The following is a 19020-nucleotide window of genomic DNA, read 5'->3' as shown; positions in this document are numbered from 1 at the left end:
AATTCTATTTTTTTTTAGTCTTTAGCCATTGGTTAATTTTCAGTCCTTTTTTCTTCCCTTCAGCTTCCTCATCTTTGCCCTCTTTTATCCACAGAAGAAAACAGAATTCTTCAACAGGCTTCTGGTTCCATTTGGAAGACCAATGGACCTGTTGCTCTGTTTCAAAATGTAGTTGGACAACAGAAATCATAGACAACAGATTAAAATTTTCAGCTGAAATTTGCATTTGGGGTATGCACACTTCTGGGTCCTAGGGAGAGTGGATGTGATGCAGAATGCAGTTTTAACTGGTATCTAGTAGAGTAGCTGCCACTGCCTTAGTGGTAGTTAGATGTATTATAGAGGTGATATTTCGACACACATAAACATCCAAATCATCCATGCCAGATAAAGTGGAGGAAGGAATAGGGTTTAGAACTGGCAAGAGAAAACTCCAAATAGTAAAAGGGGGGAACATTCATTGGGGAACTCTATCAATTTTTGCCCACTCCCTTGTGAAGTTTTGACTTATTGATGCTCCTTTGTTTTCCTTCTTAAATATCATCAGTAAATCTTGGCTTCCTGTTAGCAATCATTAATTCACACTACCTCTTCTCTGCCTTAGGGAGGGAGCAGAAAGGAAAAGCAATGTTGCTTCTCTCTCTCAACCTTTTCTTTCTTTTCCTTCCCTCTGTTTAATTTTCCTTTGACTCTTCTGTACACCAGTTGGAAGCAAAGGATTTTCCACTTCCTCTTGCTGCAATCCATCACACTTGAGCCATGCTCCAGCCAAGGAGGACTGAGTGGTTAAGATTTTTTGCAAACCCTTCAAATTGGTCAGTAGGTTTCTGTGTTAAATAGATATGAGCTCCCACTTTCACCAGTCTGAGTTTAATGCCTTCCCAATTTTACCAGTCAGCAATAGTTTCTGTGGAAGAATCTAACTCCAGGAATTATACCCTCTGGAATGCTATTGCTGGCTACTAGACCAGTCTATGGGATAGTTATTGTGCCCTCCTGTATCTTCCCATGGTCTGACTTGCTCAATATAACATTCCTGACACATTTAAATTCTCCTTTCTCTCTGCTTGCCTTTCCAGATGGTATTTTTTAACTTGCCTTTGATGGCTTACCTGTGCTGGTGCCTGTTACTACGATGCCAGGGGCATAGCTTCTGCTCTCATATCTGTCATGCCAGGCACTTCCTGGCTGTGCCAATCCACCTAACCATGCTGCTCCTGCTGGCCTGGCAAGTCTATTCCTGTTACTTCCTGCAACGGACCTATGGAACTCTGGCTTTCTTCCTCTCCCCAATGAAGACCTGGCTGGTGGTGCTGACCCTAGCTCTGATCCATAAAACCTGGACACTGAGCTCTTCTGAGCTGAGAACTTACGTAGTGGAGATGAAAAACTGTCAGAGCTCTTAATGCCTGATGAAGGTATTCAAAGTTCTTTTGAGTGAAGCTGTGAACTGCAGGTTTGTATGGCTGCATTTCAGTACAGCGTGAGCAATTAAATGGTAAGATCTGAAGCTGTCCCTGAATTGCCTCAGAACTTTGTGATAATGGGGTTTACTGTGGTACAGAGTGGACCTTTGTGTTTGACAGATGGAATTGTTTCCTGATTACTGAATGGAAAAAATATTTTAATGTATTAAATTCCTAATTCTACAACATTGGAAAAAATTCAGGAGTGGATCTTTATAATGCGTTATTGGAACTGTGCTGCTATTTATTTATTTATTTATTTCAGTGTTTACACATGGGTCTACAAAACCATTCAGTGTGATTGGATGTCATTAAAGACAGTATTGACCATAACATAGGTCTGCAACAGTGGCCTTCACACAAAGTGTCACTGTGGTTTGTGCTAACCACACTTTTTGATGTGTATAATGCTGTAATGTACATCAGCAACTCAAATCTAATTGTAATGTGTATGTGTGTCTAAGTCCTGCTCTATTCTTCTTCAGACAGAGCTAAAGAGAGGCAGTGTGCTCTGTCTTTGCCTTTTCTCTCCCAACAGTGACCCACACCTGACTAGTGAAAGAGCTGTGTTGGTTGGCTCTGTGATGGTCAGAGTGGGGAATCACAGCAGAGAAGAACGGAGGTAGGATTCTTCAGGGATGAAAGATCTAAGTGGAGCAGTGTGGGCCAATGATTAGGGCACAGGAGTGGGAGTCAGGAAACTGTGGTTATGTGACCTGCTGTGTGATCTAGAGTAAGTCGTTGAACTTCTCTACTCTTCAGTTTCTCCAGCTGGTTTATAGATAAAAACCATGAAGTGTTTCATATTTATAAACTATCCCTTCTCCCCTCCATCCCCCCTGGAATCAGAAAGAGGGATAGTGTAGGTACAGGACTAGAATTGGGAAGTCCCTAATGCTAATCCCAGCTCTGACTCTTTGGATATGTGTCTATGCTTCCACCTGGAGATGTCATTCCCAGCTCAAGGAGCCATTCTAGAGCTAGCGCACTAAAAACAGAACGTAGCTGCAGTGGTGTGACCAGTAGCAGGGGTTACCCTCTCTGGTTTTAAGCGTGCCAACTCTCATGGAGCTAGTACAGTGTGTTTCCACAAGCTTAGAATTACATCCCCAGCTTGAAGTGCAGACAAACCTTTTGTTTATGTCTTTGGACAGCCACTGTGCTTCTTCATGTCACTTTTCTTTGTCTTTAAAGTAGAGAGAATACTTGCCTACCTCACGGGGCTGTTGTGAGATGCAAAATTTAAGTACCTTGAACATGAAATGATATATAAGTGCTAACTAGAAAGAGCACAGATCTCATCCACACAGGTGTTGTGAGGTTTTTTGCTTGTGCACACTAAAGAATCTCCTAATTCAAATAACAACAAAAAAGGAGTAAATGAAGTAGAATGTATAGAAAAATAATTAATAGAATTCGGGGAAAAACACTTTTTAAAAAAACATGGAATGGTTATTTCTAAAACTTGACACTTTTTTCTTTTAATGTTTTTCTCAGTGACTGGCACTACCAAGGGGAGAGAGAAGGTAATATAAAGAAATCTGAGGAATCAATTATACATGTGAAACCTGGTGTTTTGCACACAGTTTACAGCATACTTTGCACTGCTTACCACAGCTCACCAGTGCTGCTATGTAAATCAGCCACCAAAATTAAGAAAGTTTACAAGTCCAGAAACAAAACCTAGCTACCATGAGGAGTAATGAAAATCTAATGATCTTTTTACTCATTGTGCGAAGCCACACAACTAATACTTTTATTATCAGATTATGGAGAACAGGAAGTGGTGGTATGACATTTCTGCTCTATATCCTGTGGCAAGACCCTGATCTGAGATGACCCTGCTTTTCTGTTCATTACAACTCAATAAAACCTTTATGGATTCAACATCCCAGTGTCTGGTTCACTTTTCAGCTCCTGAGGATTGGTTGGTTGGAATTCTATTGCGAGCCGATTAGTGCCACTCCAGCAGGGGTGCTGTGGAGTGATAAAGAATTATGTACTCCTCGGTGAATTCCATAGCTCTGATATCCCAAGCTCAAGACACCCAGATAAGAATCAGATGCTGAGAAAAGCAGCTGACAGGGTGAATTAAATACCTACATGAGTAGCGGTATAAGCAATTTTGAGGGAAAGTGGTGTGAGCTCTACTGGGTACCACTATCCTGATACCATAGTGATGAGCACATTATAAAAACCTGGACCATGACACAGAATAGGAAACACCTCTGGCCCCTTCCCCTGTGTAGATATGATGTGTGTCTTTTTTTTTAATTGCCTGACAGCAAAAGTAAAACTTGATGCAGTCAGGAAATCTGGCTTATGGCTATTCTCCTACCCCAGCCACCTTGTCCATTGCTATCTTACTAGGAATATATTTACTCCCCTTGCAAGAGTTCACACAGTGGTTCAATTTAAAATGCTCAATTTGAAAAATAGTTTCCTTAAAAGTCCATTTTTTGAGGCTAAAAGTTCTTGGAAGTGGAGACTGAATATGAGTTAGCTATAAGAAAGTTGACAACTAAATTAAAAGCCAACTGGAAGTACAAATTAAGGAGAATGTAACTGATAGTTTACTGAATATTAAAGATGCAAAATATGCCAGAGAATATAAAAATCAGAAGACAATAAATTTTGCCTTAAATCAAAAGCTGGAGGATTGGTTTAATAAAACACAATCATTATAGTTTACCATGCAGACAGAAGAGTATCACAGACTGCACTGTACTTACTAGCCTATCAACTATTTGAGACAGGGACCATATTTTTCTTATGTATTTATATAGTGCCTAGCCGTGATCCATGGCCATGATCCATGACTGGAGCCCCCTCTGTCCCACAACAATACACATAACAAGAAATGTGATATTCCATAGCAAAACAATAAATGATGTGCATATTAATGTTAATGCAATTCCTCTGACAGAGAACATCACCAACTCTGTAGGTGGACCTGTGCCCACTGGCATCCATACAAAGGCTACTGTGTGTTATACAAGTCAGCCAGCCTACAAAGAAGAGTATCTTAGCTAGAAAAAGGAGCAAATCAACCACAGTGGACTGTAGTGAGATGTCCCAATGTTAACAGGCCCCTCCTACTCCCAAGTTGCCAATGTGAATTAGTTCATGTCAGAGTTAAGCTCTTTTGATCATTGTTACTAGTCTACATTTCTCTTGAGTGGAGGACCTGGCATTTTGCTATAATACATTTGATCATTCGTCAGGCTCAATATAAGATCACACAGTCCTCATGGCATATGAGACAGATTTTTCTTCAGTTCATGAATTACAAGGGTTTTTTTCTTGAGCAAAAGAAAATTTTTCTGGCATTCATTATTGGTAACTGTGACAGGGTTTGCTTACCCGGCGCTAGCCCAGACAGGGTTACGCCCATATTATTGACAGTGGAAGTCCCGCCTGGGCATGCTCCAAATGCTCTAGCAGTATAAAGGGAGGAAGCCCAGCTCATTCTGGGATGGAGGCTGCAGGGGAAGGACCTGTCTGTGGAGGACCAGCCAAAGCCCCTGTCTGTGCTGGGAACCAGAGCCTACCCAGGCCCACTTGAACCCCTGCAACTGGAGGAGCCACAGGAGGCAACCAGCACAGACCATGGAGAATCTGAAGCCTCCTGGGAGACCTCAACACAGATACTGGTATGAAGTGACCCAGGGTGGGTGACGGAGTGGTACCTCCCGCCCAGGAAACCTCAGTGTGTTTCAGTAGGACCCCCCCGCTGAGTAGGTTGCAAATTGCCCCGCCACTGTTAGGGCCCTGGGTTGGGGCCTGATGGAGTTGGGTGGGCCCAGGAGATGGTGGAGAATGTGGGCAAGGACCAGGACGTGCTGAAAGGTCCAGGGGAAGGAACCTAGGCGATGGGAGCCCCACAGCCATCTAATATGGATACCGAAAAGTTTATAAAGTGGGTGCTGGAGAGTCAGCAAGAGCAGGCAGCCCAACAGTGAGGGCAACAGGATCAGATTATGCAGCAGATGGCCAGCCAGCAGCAGCTGCTGCAGATGACCCAGCATCAGGAACAACAGCAGCAACTCCTTCATGAGTTGGCTGCCCAGCAACAAGTACAACAAGAACGCCTGGTCCAGCAGGTGGCAACTCTATTACACCAGCTGGGAGCCTCAGCCCCCGCCCCCACAGGGGCAGGATCCGAAGAGACTTTGGTGGGACTGCCAATACATCTCACTAAGGTGGGGTCTGGGGAGGACCCCGAGGCGATTCTGGTCACATTTGAGCAGGTCGCTACTTCTGCCCAGTGGCCCTCGGAGCACTGGGCCACCTTGCTAGCTCCGTATTTGACTGGACAGGCACAGACTGCCTACCGTAATCTTGATCCCCGGGAGGCCTTGGAGTATCCCCGCGTGAAAGCAGCCATATTAGACCATACCGGCATTAGCCCGAAGACTTACTGCTGGCACCTCCGCAAAGAACAGTACCCCCCCCCCCCCGCACCCAGGGCTCTACGGGTACGGGACCACTGTTGAAGATGGTTGGACCTGGAAGGCTTGACCAGGCCCCAGGTGGCAGAGATGGTGGCACTAGAGCAGTTCACCCAGATCCTCCCGGCAGGAGGGAGAGAATGGGTGCAACAGCACTGACCAGTGACCTTATTCACAGCCATGAGCCTGATGGAGGACTATCTGGCGGGTGAGGGGGCCAGCGCACCGCCCTGGGGATCTGGAAGCCTGGGCAGAAGGGACGGGCCAGGCAAGGGAAACACACGGGAAGTGGAGGCCTGGGAACCCCCCATCCATCGCCCACCCCATGCTCACTAAGCCCCCCATCCCCAAACCCAGACACTGGGTTGCCCAAACTTGGATTCAAAGTGATTGGCACCCACAAGAGGGACGAAGCTCACCAAAAGAAGGCCCTGGGCCCACAGAAGCCTGAGATCACTGCAGGGAGTGTGGCCAAGAGGGGCATTTTCGGCAGGAATGTCCATTCATGGACTGCAGCTATGTGCAAGTGTGGTCACCGGCCAAGAAGCTCGAAAAAGAGGTCCGAGAAAGTTCTTGGTCCCCGTATGGGTCAAAGGGACCACCACGAATGCCTTCATGGATTTGGGATGTAGCCAGACCCTCATACGGGAGGGGCTGGTCCCTGACCTTAAACTCTCTGGTGAACAGATGCACTTACAATGTGTCCATGGGGATATCTGTTCTTATCCCACAGCCTGGGTGAGGATGGAGATTTGCCACCAGGAAGAAGTCCTCCACATGGGTGTGGCCCCCAGATTGGCCTATCCCGTAGTGCTGGGGAGAGACTGGCCAGAATTCAGGGATATCCTCCGGAAGTATCAACCGCCTGTCCCGTGAGCAGAAGGGGCTAGCCTTGAGGGAGGGGGCTACTCGGACACACACTGGAGGCAGACCCCGGGGAAGGAACGTCTACGGCTAAGAAGGCGGCTGCCAACTCCCGCGCTGCGATGTATCCATCCGTGGACGACGCACAGGCAGAGCTGGAATGAGATATAGATTTCATACAGGAGCAGAGAGAGGACCCAACCCTGAGTAGGGCCTGGGAGCAGGCCACCGCCCCAGGCTTGGGGGGGGATGCACCTTCGAGACCTCCGCAGGGGCCCCGATTTGAGATCTGTCAGGATTGCCTACATTGGGGGGTACAGGAACCACAGACACTTGAGCTGCTCTGTCAGCTTTTGGTCCCCTGGAGGTTGCAACGAAGCCTCCTACAGTTAGCCCATGCAAATCCCTGGGCAGGACACCTGGGGCGGGAAAAGACACTCCAGAGGGTGGCTCACTGGTTTGTTTGGCCTGGCATTCATCAAGAGGTCTGAGACTACTGTGCATCTTGCCCGGAATGCCAGCGGGCTGGACTGAAAGTTGTACCCTGGGCATCCCTGATGCCCTGGTCAGTTGTTGGCATACCCTTCGAATGCATCGGGATGGACCTGGTTGGCCTCCTGGAAAGAAATAAGACAGGGAATCGATTTAGTTTAGTGATCGTGGACTATGCGACATGTTATCCCAAAGCTGTCCCCCTTCGAGTAGCCATGGTGCCGGTGATTGACGCCGAGTTTGTGATGGCCTTCACTAGGGTCGGGATACCCACGGAAATTCTGACTGACCAGGGCAGTAACGTATCCTCTAAACTGATAGCAAAGCTGTGCCGCCTCCTGAATATATGGACACTCTGGATGTCAGTCTACCACCCACAAACGGACAGTCTAGTGGAGCGCTTTAACAGTACCCTGAAGTCCATGTTGCGGAAATTCATGGAGGAGGACCCCATCCCAGCTGTTGGGATGCACTATTGCCAGCCCTGCTGTTCGCTATAAGGGAAGTACCCCAAGTGTCGACCAGGTTCTCCCCCTTTGAACTCTTGTATGGCAGGCAACCCAGCGGGATCCTTGACCTCCTGAGAGAAGATTGGGAGGCGCAGGAGACACAAGTACTCGGGATCACCCAGTATGTGCTAGTCCACTGACAGCAGCTCCAGGCCCTGGGTGCTTTCGCCCAAGAGAACCTGATGCAGGCCCAAAAGACACAAGAACGGTTCTATAACAGGGGAACCATGGTGCAGAGTTTTGACCCGGGGGATTGCGTGTTGCTCTTGTTGCCCTCCACAGAGTCAAAGCTCCTGGCCAAATGGCAGGGGCCTTACGAGGTAACCCGGTGGGTCGGGCCAGTAGATTATGAAGACCGGCTGCCAGGACAACGGAGGGAGACCCGTACGTATCACGTGAATCTTCTGAAGGCCTGGAAGGCCAGGAAGGCCTTGTTCATCATCCCGTCAACCCCGGACCCAGAACTTGGACCACTAATGGGGGAACCCCCAGATCCAAGGCTGGCTACACTTGGGGAAGGCCTTGCCCCTGCACAGCAGGAGCAAATACAGCAGCTCATAAGGGACTTCCCTGACATTCTATCAACCCACCCAGGACGAACCAACCTTATGAGCCATCACATCGCGACAACACCTGGTCAGAGAGTGAGGGACAACCACAGACTGCTACCCAGGAAGATGTGGGCTGCAGTACGACAGGAAGTGGATACAATGATTGAGATGGGGGTGGTCGAAGAATGAATGGCGAAGCCCAATCATTCTGGTCCCTCATGGGACCACTCATTTCTGTATCGATTTCCAGAAGGTCAACGCTATCTCCCGGTTTGATGCGTACCCAATGCCCCATATAGAAGAACTCATAGAATGACTCAGGGGATCAAGGTATTTGTCAACCCTAGATTTAGCCAAAGGGTACTGGCAAATCTCCCTAACACCAAACTCTCGGGGAAAAAACGGCCTTTCCGATGCCATTCGGTGTCTTCCACTTTGTGACCATGCTGTTCGGGCTACATGGAGCTGCAGCTATTTTTAACGGCTGATGAATAAGATCATGATGCCTCACGATCAGTATGCGGTGGCCTATATAGATGACATTATAGTCTACAGTAGTAACTGGGAGGACCACCTGCGACACTTCGCTGGGGTGTTCCAGGCCCTTAGAGAAGTTGGCCTCACTGCCAACCAGGTGAAGTGCCATCTCAGGCAGGAAGAGGTGACATACCTCGGGTATGTAGTAGGGGGAGGGAAATTGCACCCCCTAATTAACAAGCCCTTATGGATACACCCACGCCCAAGACGAATAAACACGTATGCCAATTTTTGGGACTGGCCGAGTACTATCGCCATTTCATATCAGACTTCGCAACCATAGCCGCCCCCCTTTAGGACCTGACGAAGAACTCTCAGCTGCGACAGGTGCGATGGTCTGACCAGTGCGATGAGGCCTTCAAGGCTCTGAAAGAGCGACTGACACAGGAACCTGTCTTGTGACACCCTGACTTTCCAAAGGAGTTCATACTCCAAAGAGACGCCTCAGAGGTGGGCTTAGGGGCCTTAATCTCCGAAGAGCTGGAGGGGGAAGAACACCCAGTACGGTACCTGAGTCGCAAATTATTTCCTCGGGAACAACACTACTCAACAATAGAGAAAGAGGCTCTGGCCGTGAAATGGGCTATTGATGCCCTACGCTATTACCTGCTGCGGAACATCTTTACATTAATCACAGACCATGCCCCCCTCAGGTGGATGCACAGCATGAAGGATATGAACCCCCAGATTACGTGCTGGTACCTCTCACTCTAACCCTACGACTTGTGCGTGTTTCATCGTCCAGGTAAGACCCACGTTAACACAGATTTTTTTTTCTAGACAGGAAGGGGAGGAAGAAGAGACAGACCACCCTCGGAGGCCCTTCTTAAGGGGGATGGTGTGTGACAGGGTCTGCTTACCCCGCACTAGCCCAGACAGGGTTAAGCCCATATTATTGACAGCGGAAGTCACACCTCCCAGGCGGGACTGGGCATGCTCCAAATGCTCTAGCAGTATAAAGAGAGGAAGCCCAGCTCATTGTGGGATGGAGGCTGCAGGGGAAGGACCTATCTGGGAAGCTCCTGCAAAGGACCAGCCACCGCCCTTGTCTACGCCGGGAACCAGAGCCTCCCCAGACCAGCTTGAAGCCCTGCGACTGGAGGAGCCACAGAAGGCGACCGGCACAACAGACCACGGAGAATCTGAAGCCTCATGGGAGACCGCCACACAGACACTAGGAAGTGACCTAGGGAGGGTGACTAAGTGGTACCTCCCACCTGGGAAACCTCAGCGTGTTTTGGTAAGACCCCCCCCCCCCCCCCCCCCCGTGCTGAGTCAGTGGCAAATTGCTCCGCGATTCTTAGGGCCCTGGGTCGGGGCCTGGTGGAGTTGGGTGGGCCTGGGCTCCCCTACTCGGGCCGCCACACCCCTTGGTGGGCGCCCTTCCCCCCCAACCCCCCCAATGAACTCCAGCTGCTAGGCCATGTTGCCCTGCATCCCAAGGGTGGCTCTATTGAACTCTGGCAGCTAGGCCACGCTGCCAGAAGCGCAAGGTGGCCCTATTGAACTTGGGCTGCTAGGCCACGCTGCCCCGCATCTCAAGGGCGGCTCTATTGCTGTCCCAATCCTAGGGGCCATCACCTGTGTTTTGAACTTTAGATCCTGACCTGGTCATCTGGAAAGCCTGGGAGAGGATTCGTAGGCAGTGCACTTCCGTCCTCTACCCCCTGTTTGTGTGACGGGGTTGGGTCATAGACCGCCACAGTAACATACAGTTCTTTTTTCCTTCAACATAATATTGTTTGGCTGTTTTGGGGCAGGCATGAGAATAAAACAGTCTTTTGAAGTCAAGAACATCCTTGCCAAGCTGTTCATTAGGAGGGGACAGAAGTACTGGAAGAGAGCAAAGCAAAGGACAGACTATGGAAACATGCTGTTAAGACTTAACACATTCCCAGCAGGCGTTAATACCATGCTGTGACAAACCCATTTTTTCCTGAGAATGTTTCAATTGCAATATTCTATGATTTTTATACAATAACTGTGGAGGAGGGAGGAATGGTGGTAATGTGGCCCTTTATAATCATTAATTTGCATTTGGAACTGTGGATTAAAATGTTAATTCAAAGTGACCTTTTTTTTTTTAAAAAAAAATCCTTTTTATGAGAGCACCTTTTAAATAGTATTGCCTGAAATTTTTTTATAAGGCCTTTAAAAAAGTGTGTGTATGGTGGTTTTTCTGCTCCCATTTGTTTATGAAGGGGCTTTTCTGTTGGTCAATGGACTATAGATAAAGCTCTGCCAAATGCACAAAAACTCTGAATGGAGAATTTTCCTCACTAAGTAGCCTCAGTAACCTTAGGGGATACAACGTTTTCAGATGTTAGTGTCTTTCAATTTGACTCTGTATCTTTTAATATGATATAAACTCCCCTTCATAAGAATAAGGCTTGGTCTATGTATATTTTCTATGCACGTTTAACTATTTTGGCTGTGGGGTGTGTGTGCTTTTTTGCACTGTAATAGTTAAATAGGTACAACCCCTACTGTTGACTCATTCTATCAATAGAAAAGGACTTTCTACTAGCATAACTTATTCCCCTTCCTCTATAGGAATATCTGTACAGGGCATCTTTATACTGATATAATTGCATCCACACTATGGATTGTACAGCTTGAACTGTACTGGTGTAGTTCAGATAGTACAACGTTAGTGTTTAGACAATGCCTAACTGCCAAAGGCAGGGCAGAATTTTCTTTCATTTTCACCAGTTGTCATCTGTGTTGTCCACTCTCTTCAGTGAACAAACCTTTACATAAAAATAGCAGATCAGATGGCACTACAGTAGAACCTCAGAGTTATGAACACCTTGGGAATGGAGATTGTTCATAATTCTGAAATGTTCATAACTCTGAACAAAATGTTATGGTGGTTCTTTCAAAAGTTTACAGCTGAACATTGATTTAATACAGCTTTGAAACGTCATTGTATTTGGAGTTTGGGTGCGGGAGGGGGCTTGGGGCTCGGGCAGGGAAGCGGGGTGCTGGAGAGGGTACAGGCTGTGGCTGGGGGTGTGGCCTCTGGGGCGGGGCCAGGGATGATGGTGTTTTGGAGTGCAAGAGGGGGTTCCAACCTGGGGCAGGGGGTTGGGGTGTGGGAGGGAGTTCAGGGGTGCAGGCTCCAACTAGGCGGCACTTACCTCAGGCGGCTCCCGGAAGCGGCCAGCATGTCTGGCTCCTAGGTGGAGGGACCAGGGGGCTCTGAGCGCTGCCCACGCCCACAAGTGCTGCTCCCATTGGCCGGGAACCACGGGCAATGGGAGCTGCAGAGCCAGCACTTGGGACAGGGACAGCGCGCAAAGCCTCCCTAGCTGCCCCTGTGCCTAGGGGCTGCAGCAGCATGCCAGCCGCTTCCGGGAGCCATATGGAGCCAGGGCAGGCAGGGAGCCTGGCTTAGACCCGTTGCGCCGCCAACTGGACTTTTAGCGGCCCAGGTGGAGCCACTAGGGTTCATTTTCGACCAGGCGTTCCAGTCAAAAAACGGATGCCTGATACCCATACGAGTTATGTATAGAATTATATTATAGCTGTTACATTTGGTTAAAAAAACATCCATGAGGCAATCATGTAACCCAGTCACACATGCTCCATGTTCTTTATGTCCTAATCTCTCTTGTAGCAGTATTTGTGTATTTAGGGCTATAGTTAAGGCTGCAGTACTGTCTGCATTCTAACATAGTCTATTTTCAGTTTCTGGTAGATTTCCAGAACGTTCACTTTTCTGACTGAAATTTTCCTTGGTTGGTCTCGGTATAAAGAAGAGATTTCTTTTGAAAATTTGAGCAGAAGTAGTTCAGCTCAGAATGTGTGTAATTTAAAAAAAAAAAAAAAAAGGCAGAAAGTCTGCATCTAAAGTAAGTGTGGGGTGTGTGTGTGGGATGTGAAAGTTGAAATTCAAAATGGAAATAGCCCTCATTGAGAAGCATTCACCTGTTAGCATTCCAGTGAAAACTTAGTTTAGTTTTACATGGCTGAGCCTTTGAAATGGTGCATGCTCTCAAAAAGCTTGGGAAGAATGGCCATCTCCACCATGTGTACAGTTAACTTAGAGGTAAATTAAAAAATACATAGGGAAGGAGGACATCGGTGAAACAAGGGCTCTGTACAAAGGATGAAAAGGGAAAGCTGCTATGCGCCTGATTCTGCGACCTAATATGCCTTGAATAGCGCAATCAAAGCCCCTGTGAGAAGGTGGCAGAATCAAGCCCTTTGTAAGGGAAGCTGAGGCTGAGCCAAGGGCTCCCACGAAGCCCTTGCTCTCTCACTGCAGACTTTGGAAGATGCTAAGGGTTTAGGAAGAGCTGCTGTTGTCTTTGTGCAGTTCACAAAAGGGAAACTCACTGATAGAAACACAAAGAGGCCTCCCCATCTCAGTACTCAAGTTCATGGGAGAGGAGGAACCCCCTCAGCTGTGACCTTCCTAAACTGGCTAGGGCAGGGGCGGGTGAACTACGGCCCGTGGGCCATTTTAAGCCAGCCCCCGAGCTCCTGCTGGGGAGCGGGGTCTGGGGCTTGCCCCACTCCAGAGCACCGGGTCGGGGGCTGCACCATGCGGCTCAGTCCCACTCCGGTGCTCCAGCCAGTGCGCTGGGTTGGGGGCCACACCATGCAGCTCCCGGAAGCAGCCGCATGGCCCTTTTCCAGCGCTCTAGCAGGGTCGGGGGCCGCTCCACGCGTAGGAGCCAGAGAAGGGACATGCCACTGCTTTGGGGAACCACTTGAGGTAAGTGCTGCTCCGAGCCTGCACCCCTGAGCCTCTCCTCATACCCCTGCCCCAGCCCTGATCCCCCTTCTGCTCTCCAAACCCCTCGATCCCATCCCAGAGCACCCTCCTGCTCCCCAAACCTCTCATCCCCAGCCCCACCCCAGAGCCCGCACCCCCTGCCAGAATCTGCATCCTTTCCCGCACCCCAGCCCTGATCCCCCTCCTGCCCTCCAATCCCCTTGGTCCCAGCCCAGAGCACCCTCCTATACCCCAAACTCCTCATCCCCAGCCCCAACCAGAGCCCTCACCCCCTCCTGCACGCCAACCCCAATTTTGTGAGCATTCATGGCCCGCCATACTATTTCTATTCCCCGATGTGGCCCTCAGGCCAAAAAATTTGCCCACCCCTGGGCTAGGGCAAGGTTTTCTAGTAGCCTTTAGCTAAATAGTTCCTGGTTATGGAATTTACACCGGCTCATGTCACCTTTCTTCTGGGCATTGTGATGCTATCTGTGTGTAAAACAATAATAGATTTTTATAGGTTTCTTCCCCGCTGCTGTTCTTTTTCTGTTTATGGACTGTATAAGGCACCATTTCCCAACTTGAAAACAACCTGATTAATGTGAGAAGTATGACAGTGGAGATGGAGGAGAGCAATTTAGGAATGGGTAAGACTATGTAACCCTGCATCTGCCTTTCCCCTTACTTTAAATATTAAGAATGGAATAAAGTATTGGTCAGCTCTTTGAAAACTATCTTTGCTCTTGTGGCAAATGCTAATACCTGCTGCAGAAACAGTTTCTCTGTGTAGGCTGCAGGCTTCCTGTGCCAGTCATGAACTCACGTTGTCTGGCACTACAGAGCCACCAGTAGGGCTGAGGAGGAAGGAACTAACATGGAGGAGGAAAGGGGTGCGCAAACAAACAAACCCAAACCTAATCACTCACATATCCTCACAAGTAGTGGACAGACTTGAGGACTACTTTGAATTTATACCTCTGCTCTTAAGTGGGAGCTTAGAGACCACCACCCATAGTCTAAGTTAAACCAACATGGAAGAAATCCTCAGCCCTTTGCCATTATTAACTCTGAGTCCTGCATTTGTCCTATATATCTGTGCTAATTCATCCTTTATTAACTGAGACCCATATTGGACTATGCAAAAATAAGTGGCTGCTGAAGAATCACATAGTTAATGTAAGTTAGAGACCTGAGGAAGAGCTCCGTGTAGCTTACAAGCTTGTCTCTTTCACCAAAGTTGGACTAATAAAAGATGTAGACCAACACAGCTACAACAATACTGCAAACACATAGAGTAAGTCATATGCAATTAAAATAAAGACATCTGGATTTGTATTAATAGCTTGTAATGTAGGACACTTTCTTTAATCATTTTTCCTTGTACTGTTTAAAAATAAGAGAACCAGGATTCATATATATATATATATATATATATACACACACACACACACGCTTCTTTATCAGGCTCCCACAGACAAGCTGTGGTACCCTGTTGAGATTTCCTTCAGTCTTCCATTTCTTTGGTTTTTCCTTCTTTAGCCATTTGTGTCTAGTAGCATCTTTATAGGTTAGCAGACTGCAGAAATATTACTGCATCCAAACCTCTTTTTAGAAAGGAAAGGTTCAGTACTGCAGCATGATCTCACATTGGGTCACCCCTCACTTCATCACCCATTGATAGGGTGGTGACTTGGGTAGATTACTAAGCAGCTGCTGTGAAGCAAATAGTACAGGGGAGTTTCTGTTTTATATTTTATCTCATGTGTGAAAAAATGACTCTCAGAGGAATGTTATTGCCATAAGATGTGTCAGCTCACACAGTGCCAGATAAACAGCTTACTCTGTGGAAACAGCCTTAAGGCAAACATAGTTCATAAATACAAGCCTTGTACTTTGGACAAACAAATCCAGCTCTGGGACCAGGAAAAAGAGATAATTTTGCTACAATTTATTTTTGCCTTCCACTTCTGAAGCAGAAAAATGGAATGAAGACATTCATGGCATTTCAATTGGGTTTTTATTGCGATTGTTGTCTCTCTCCTACAATTACACCACAGAAATGTAAAGGACAGTTTCCTTAGTGTAAGTCTTTTTTGAATAAAATAGGAATTTTGAATAGATTAGGGTATCTGATGACTGGTGATAGGGCAGCTTGCTACTGGGGTGTGTGTGTATGTGTGTGGAATTCCTCAATCCCATATTGGCAGTTTGGGAATGCAGTGAAAGCAGCCCATCTTCAGCCTTAAGGAGAAAGAAGGACTTTGCAGCAAAGCCTGTTGCTAAATTAGGGGCAATGCTAATGAGGTCTGAAGGGAGAGATGTAAAATTCTCATTTGTAGGGCAGTCTACTTGATATATGGGACCTTAGAAGATTTGTGGAGAAACAGGCAAATCCTTAAGAATGGGGAGAAATGGGAAAAGCCCATGGCTTAAAAAAAAAAAGTGGAAGTCACTCAGTAATGTATCCAAAACTAAATTCTTACATAGAAATGACCATGTAAGACAGCCTTCCACTTCCATTTAAAAACTGATACTGGGTATTTCAACTCACTAACAAAGTAAGAAAGACTAGTAGCATTTATTAAAAGCTCTTGCACAAAAATGCAGTAGTGGTGCAATTTTCAGGACCATTAACTATTTAGCCTCAGCTGCTATCAGTTTCCGCGCAGGGACATTCTGGTATTTCTCTTACTGGTGGTCAGGACTTGATGACTAAGGTGTCATGCTGTCACATTTATTCATTGGGGTTTATTTATATAGGAACAGGGCATTTGATTTGGGTCCTGACCATAAGAATCAGGATTCCCATTCAGCAAGATATATTGTACATTAAAGCCAATTTGTGCTCTTTTGGAAGTTTCACTCATGTCTGTTTCATTCACCACATGCAGGGTAATAACTTGTTTCTCCGTGTTTCTAAAACTAAATTAGCCCTTTATTACAAGAACTATTTGCAGAGATGCTGTAACTGCAGCCAGCATTCCAACTATGTGCACACAGGCTGGCCTCCTGGTGTCTCCTACCCTCCTCCCAACTCTTTCCTCCTGCACTCTGATCTCCTCCATCCATGCAGGTTGCTACAGCATCAGTGGGAAATGTAGCTGGCTATCTGCAAGACTCAAGAACTGCATAAGTTACCTGCTTTGCTGCCCTGTTTTTTTTAAGATCTGTGGCACTGTTAAACCTCAGGTAGGAGAAGGCTTCTAGGTCTGTCTACCCACTCAACCCAAATGTTTTCATTTTCAATTTCTATCTGTAATTCTGTTTACAAAATTGTTATTGTGTTGCACTTCCTCTCTGGCTTTCAAATTAAAAATGGTATTCTTATGTTCTTGGGTTTTTGGCAACACTAATAACTGGTTTGGCTGGCAAATGGATATTATAGTGAATTCTAAAGATTTTTTTTTTTAAACTGAGACCTCTAAAGCCTATTTAGAATAAATGTACCAGGTTTTGGAAACCTTATACAGACCTGTTCCTTGAACAGTGGTCTTTAGGATGTGCCGTTAGAAATTTCAAATTGTCAGTGTTCCAGGGTCAAGTCCATCCTTCATTTTTGTGATGCAGAATGAAGGACAGATGGATTTGACTGGGCAGTACTGACAATGTGAAATTGCTAGCAGTTATTTCTAAAGTGTAGTTTAGGATCTGTACATCTTCCCCCTGAGGCCATGATGTTACAACCAGATAAAATATGGGACATTCCTGGCCCATAAGACTTTTCTTTCCTCTTAGAAGGTCCCATCTCCTCACTGCAAACCTACGATGCAAGTTGGAATCTCATTTGCCAGGAAGCGGGGGCTAGTAGCTCTGAGGAGGATGATCTCCAGCAACTTTTGGGTTGTGCTTACAATTATACCACCTAGCCTGGAGAACCTTGGCAGGGATATGTATGTGTTTTTTCCTCCCACCGCTGCTCCTTTCCCCTGAATGGATCCCCAAACTGCAGTGGGATCCTGGGGAATGGTGCTGTGGGAGCAGCTGAACTCGTTCCATGCAGGGGAGAGGGGAGGGTAAAGGAGTAGGTGCACATATAGAAGTTCCCCTCCATGTGTGAATCTAGAGTGATGCTGGTGGCACAATGACCTGCTCCTCACATCTATTCCAAGGAAGGACAGCCTTGTTTTACAGGCACTGCACTAGGATGCAGGAGATCTACATTCCATTCCTAGCTCTACCACAAACTTCCTATGTGATCTTGGGTAAGTCAGAATCTCTGAGCGTCTATTGCTCATCTGTATCCCTGTTATTCAGGCCAGGATTGTTATAAGGGAAACGTATGTTAGTGTTTGGAAGGTGGTTAGATACTATAGAGATGAACACCATAGAAAAGCCTATCACTCGTTGTCAGCTACTGCTACCTAACCCACCAGCTATCTTTAGTGTGACTAGTACAGCAAAAAACAGATCATACATTTAAGGATTAATAACAGTATGTTATAGATCCGGTTGGGCTCCCCCTGCCAGCCATGCATCAGACTGATGTGAAAGGAAATCAAAGCCTATCGATCCCTGAGTGTTTTAAGCTTCCCTAGGACTCACCAGGTTGTAGCACAGTTTCCTCCTTTGGCCTCTCTGGCATATTTCCTGGGCGCCAATTTGGTTTGTTACCCCCTTATGGAAGTAGAGCCCCTCAATACACTTGCCTAGGCATCCAGATCCAGTCCTGATCCCTCCAAAATACCCCAGTAAGCTTAAACACACCTGGCCGCAGAATCCCACCAAAGGTCTAAGCCTTGTGGGTCACAGTTTAGCTCTCTCAAGAGGCATTTGGTAGGTGCAGCATATAACACAGAGGCACCTTACTTAGAGTTCTAACAGATTATTGCTCTTTAATCACAAGAATTACACAGATCTATATGAAAAATAAATAAATCCTACATGCATTTCCCCTTTCTCTAGCTCACCCTTTCCATGGGAGACCATCTGTGTTCAAGCAGGTAGAGTCCTCTCTCCTTGCCTTTTCTGGCTCCTGCAGAAGTTTCCCTCAACTTACACTGATGGAAGAAGGCTTAGGAGAGAGATCAAACAGAACAGCTTCTGCTTTTTATAATCTTCCAGCACCTCTATCAGATGACCTCCTGATTAGCCTCCTCAGGTGAACAGAGACCTCTACTTGGTGAGTTCATTGCCAGGCAACCTCTCCTTTGATTAACTATTTCTCCTAGGTCTAAGCAGCCCTATGACAGCAGGCAGCATTGCTAAATGGTAGAGTTTGCTGATCTGCATATTGAATGATGAGATACAGAACTCTGATAAGAAGCCTTTTATTTTTTTCCTCTTTTAATCCTGAAAAACAAATAGGAGTTAATGAACATTAAGCATAAGGTTAAATCTAAGGCTGCATTTATCCCTGATGAAACTCACAGTGGTGTATGTCATAACCATACAGCTAAGGGTAGCCTAGAATTCCTCCTTACCTGT

General features: G+C 46.8%; 2 protein-coding genes across 12 annotated transcripts in view; one reads left to right on the top strand and one right to left on the bottom strand.

Annotated features, from left to right (window-relative positions):
* Positions 1–1664, top strand: part of TMEM62 (transmembrane protein 62) — a 57463-nt gene extending 55799 nt beyond the window's left edge. For all 11 annotated transcript variants that reach the window (XM_043548683.1, XM_037900369.2, XM_037900374.2 and 8 more), the window contains one exon: positions 1080–1664. In XM_043548683.1, coding sequence (XP_043404618.1) covers positions 1080–1406 — 327 coding nt within the window. In that variant the 3' untranslated portion in view covers positions 1407–1664. The remainder of the gene's footprint in view (positions 1–1079) is intronic.
* A 13938-nt stretch (positions 1665–15602) lies between these two features.
* The window catches only part of PTGR2 (prostaglandin reductase 2), a 33094-nt gene continuing 29676 nt past the window's right edge, over positions 15603–19020 (bottom strand). Inside the window, exon 12 of the mRNA XM_043548688.1 lies at positions 15603–16701. The gene's annotated coding sequence lies outside the window, so the exon portion shown is untranslated. The remainder of the gene's footprint in view (positions 16702–19020) is intronic.

The sequence above is a fragment of the Chelonia mydas genome, chromosome 6 (genome assembly GCF_015237465.2).
Source record: "Chelonia mydas isolate rCheMyd1 chromosome 6, rCheMyd1.pri.v2, whole genome shotgun sequence".
NCBI classification, from domain to species: Eukaryota; Metazoa; Chordata; order Testudines; family Cheloniidae; genus Chelonia; species Chelonia mydas.
Note: the sequence above shows the minus strand (reverse complement) of the source record. Positions and strands in the feature narration are given on the sequence as shown.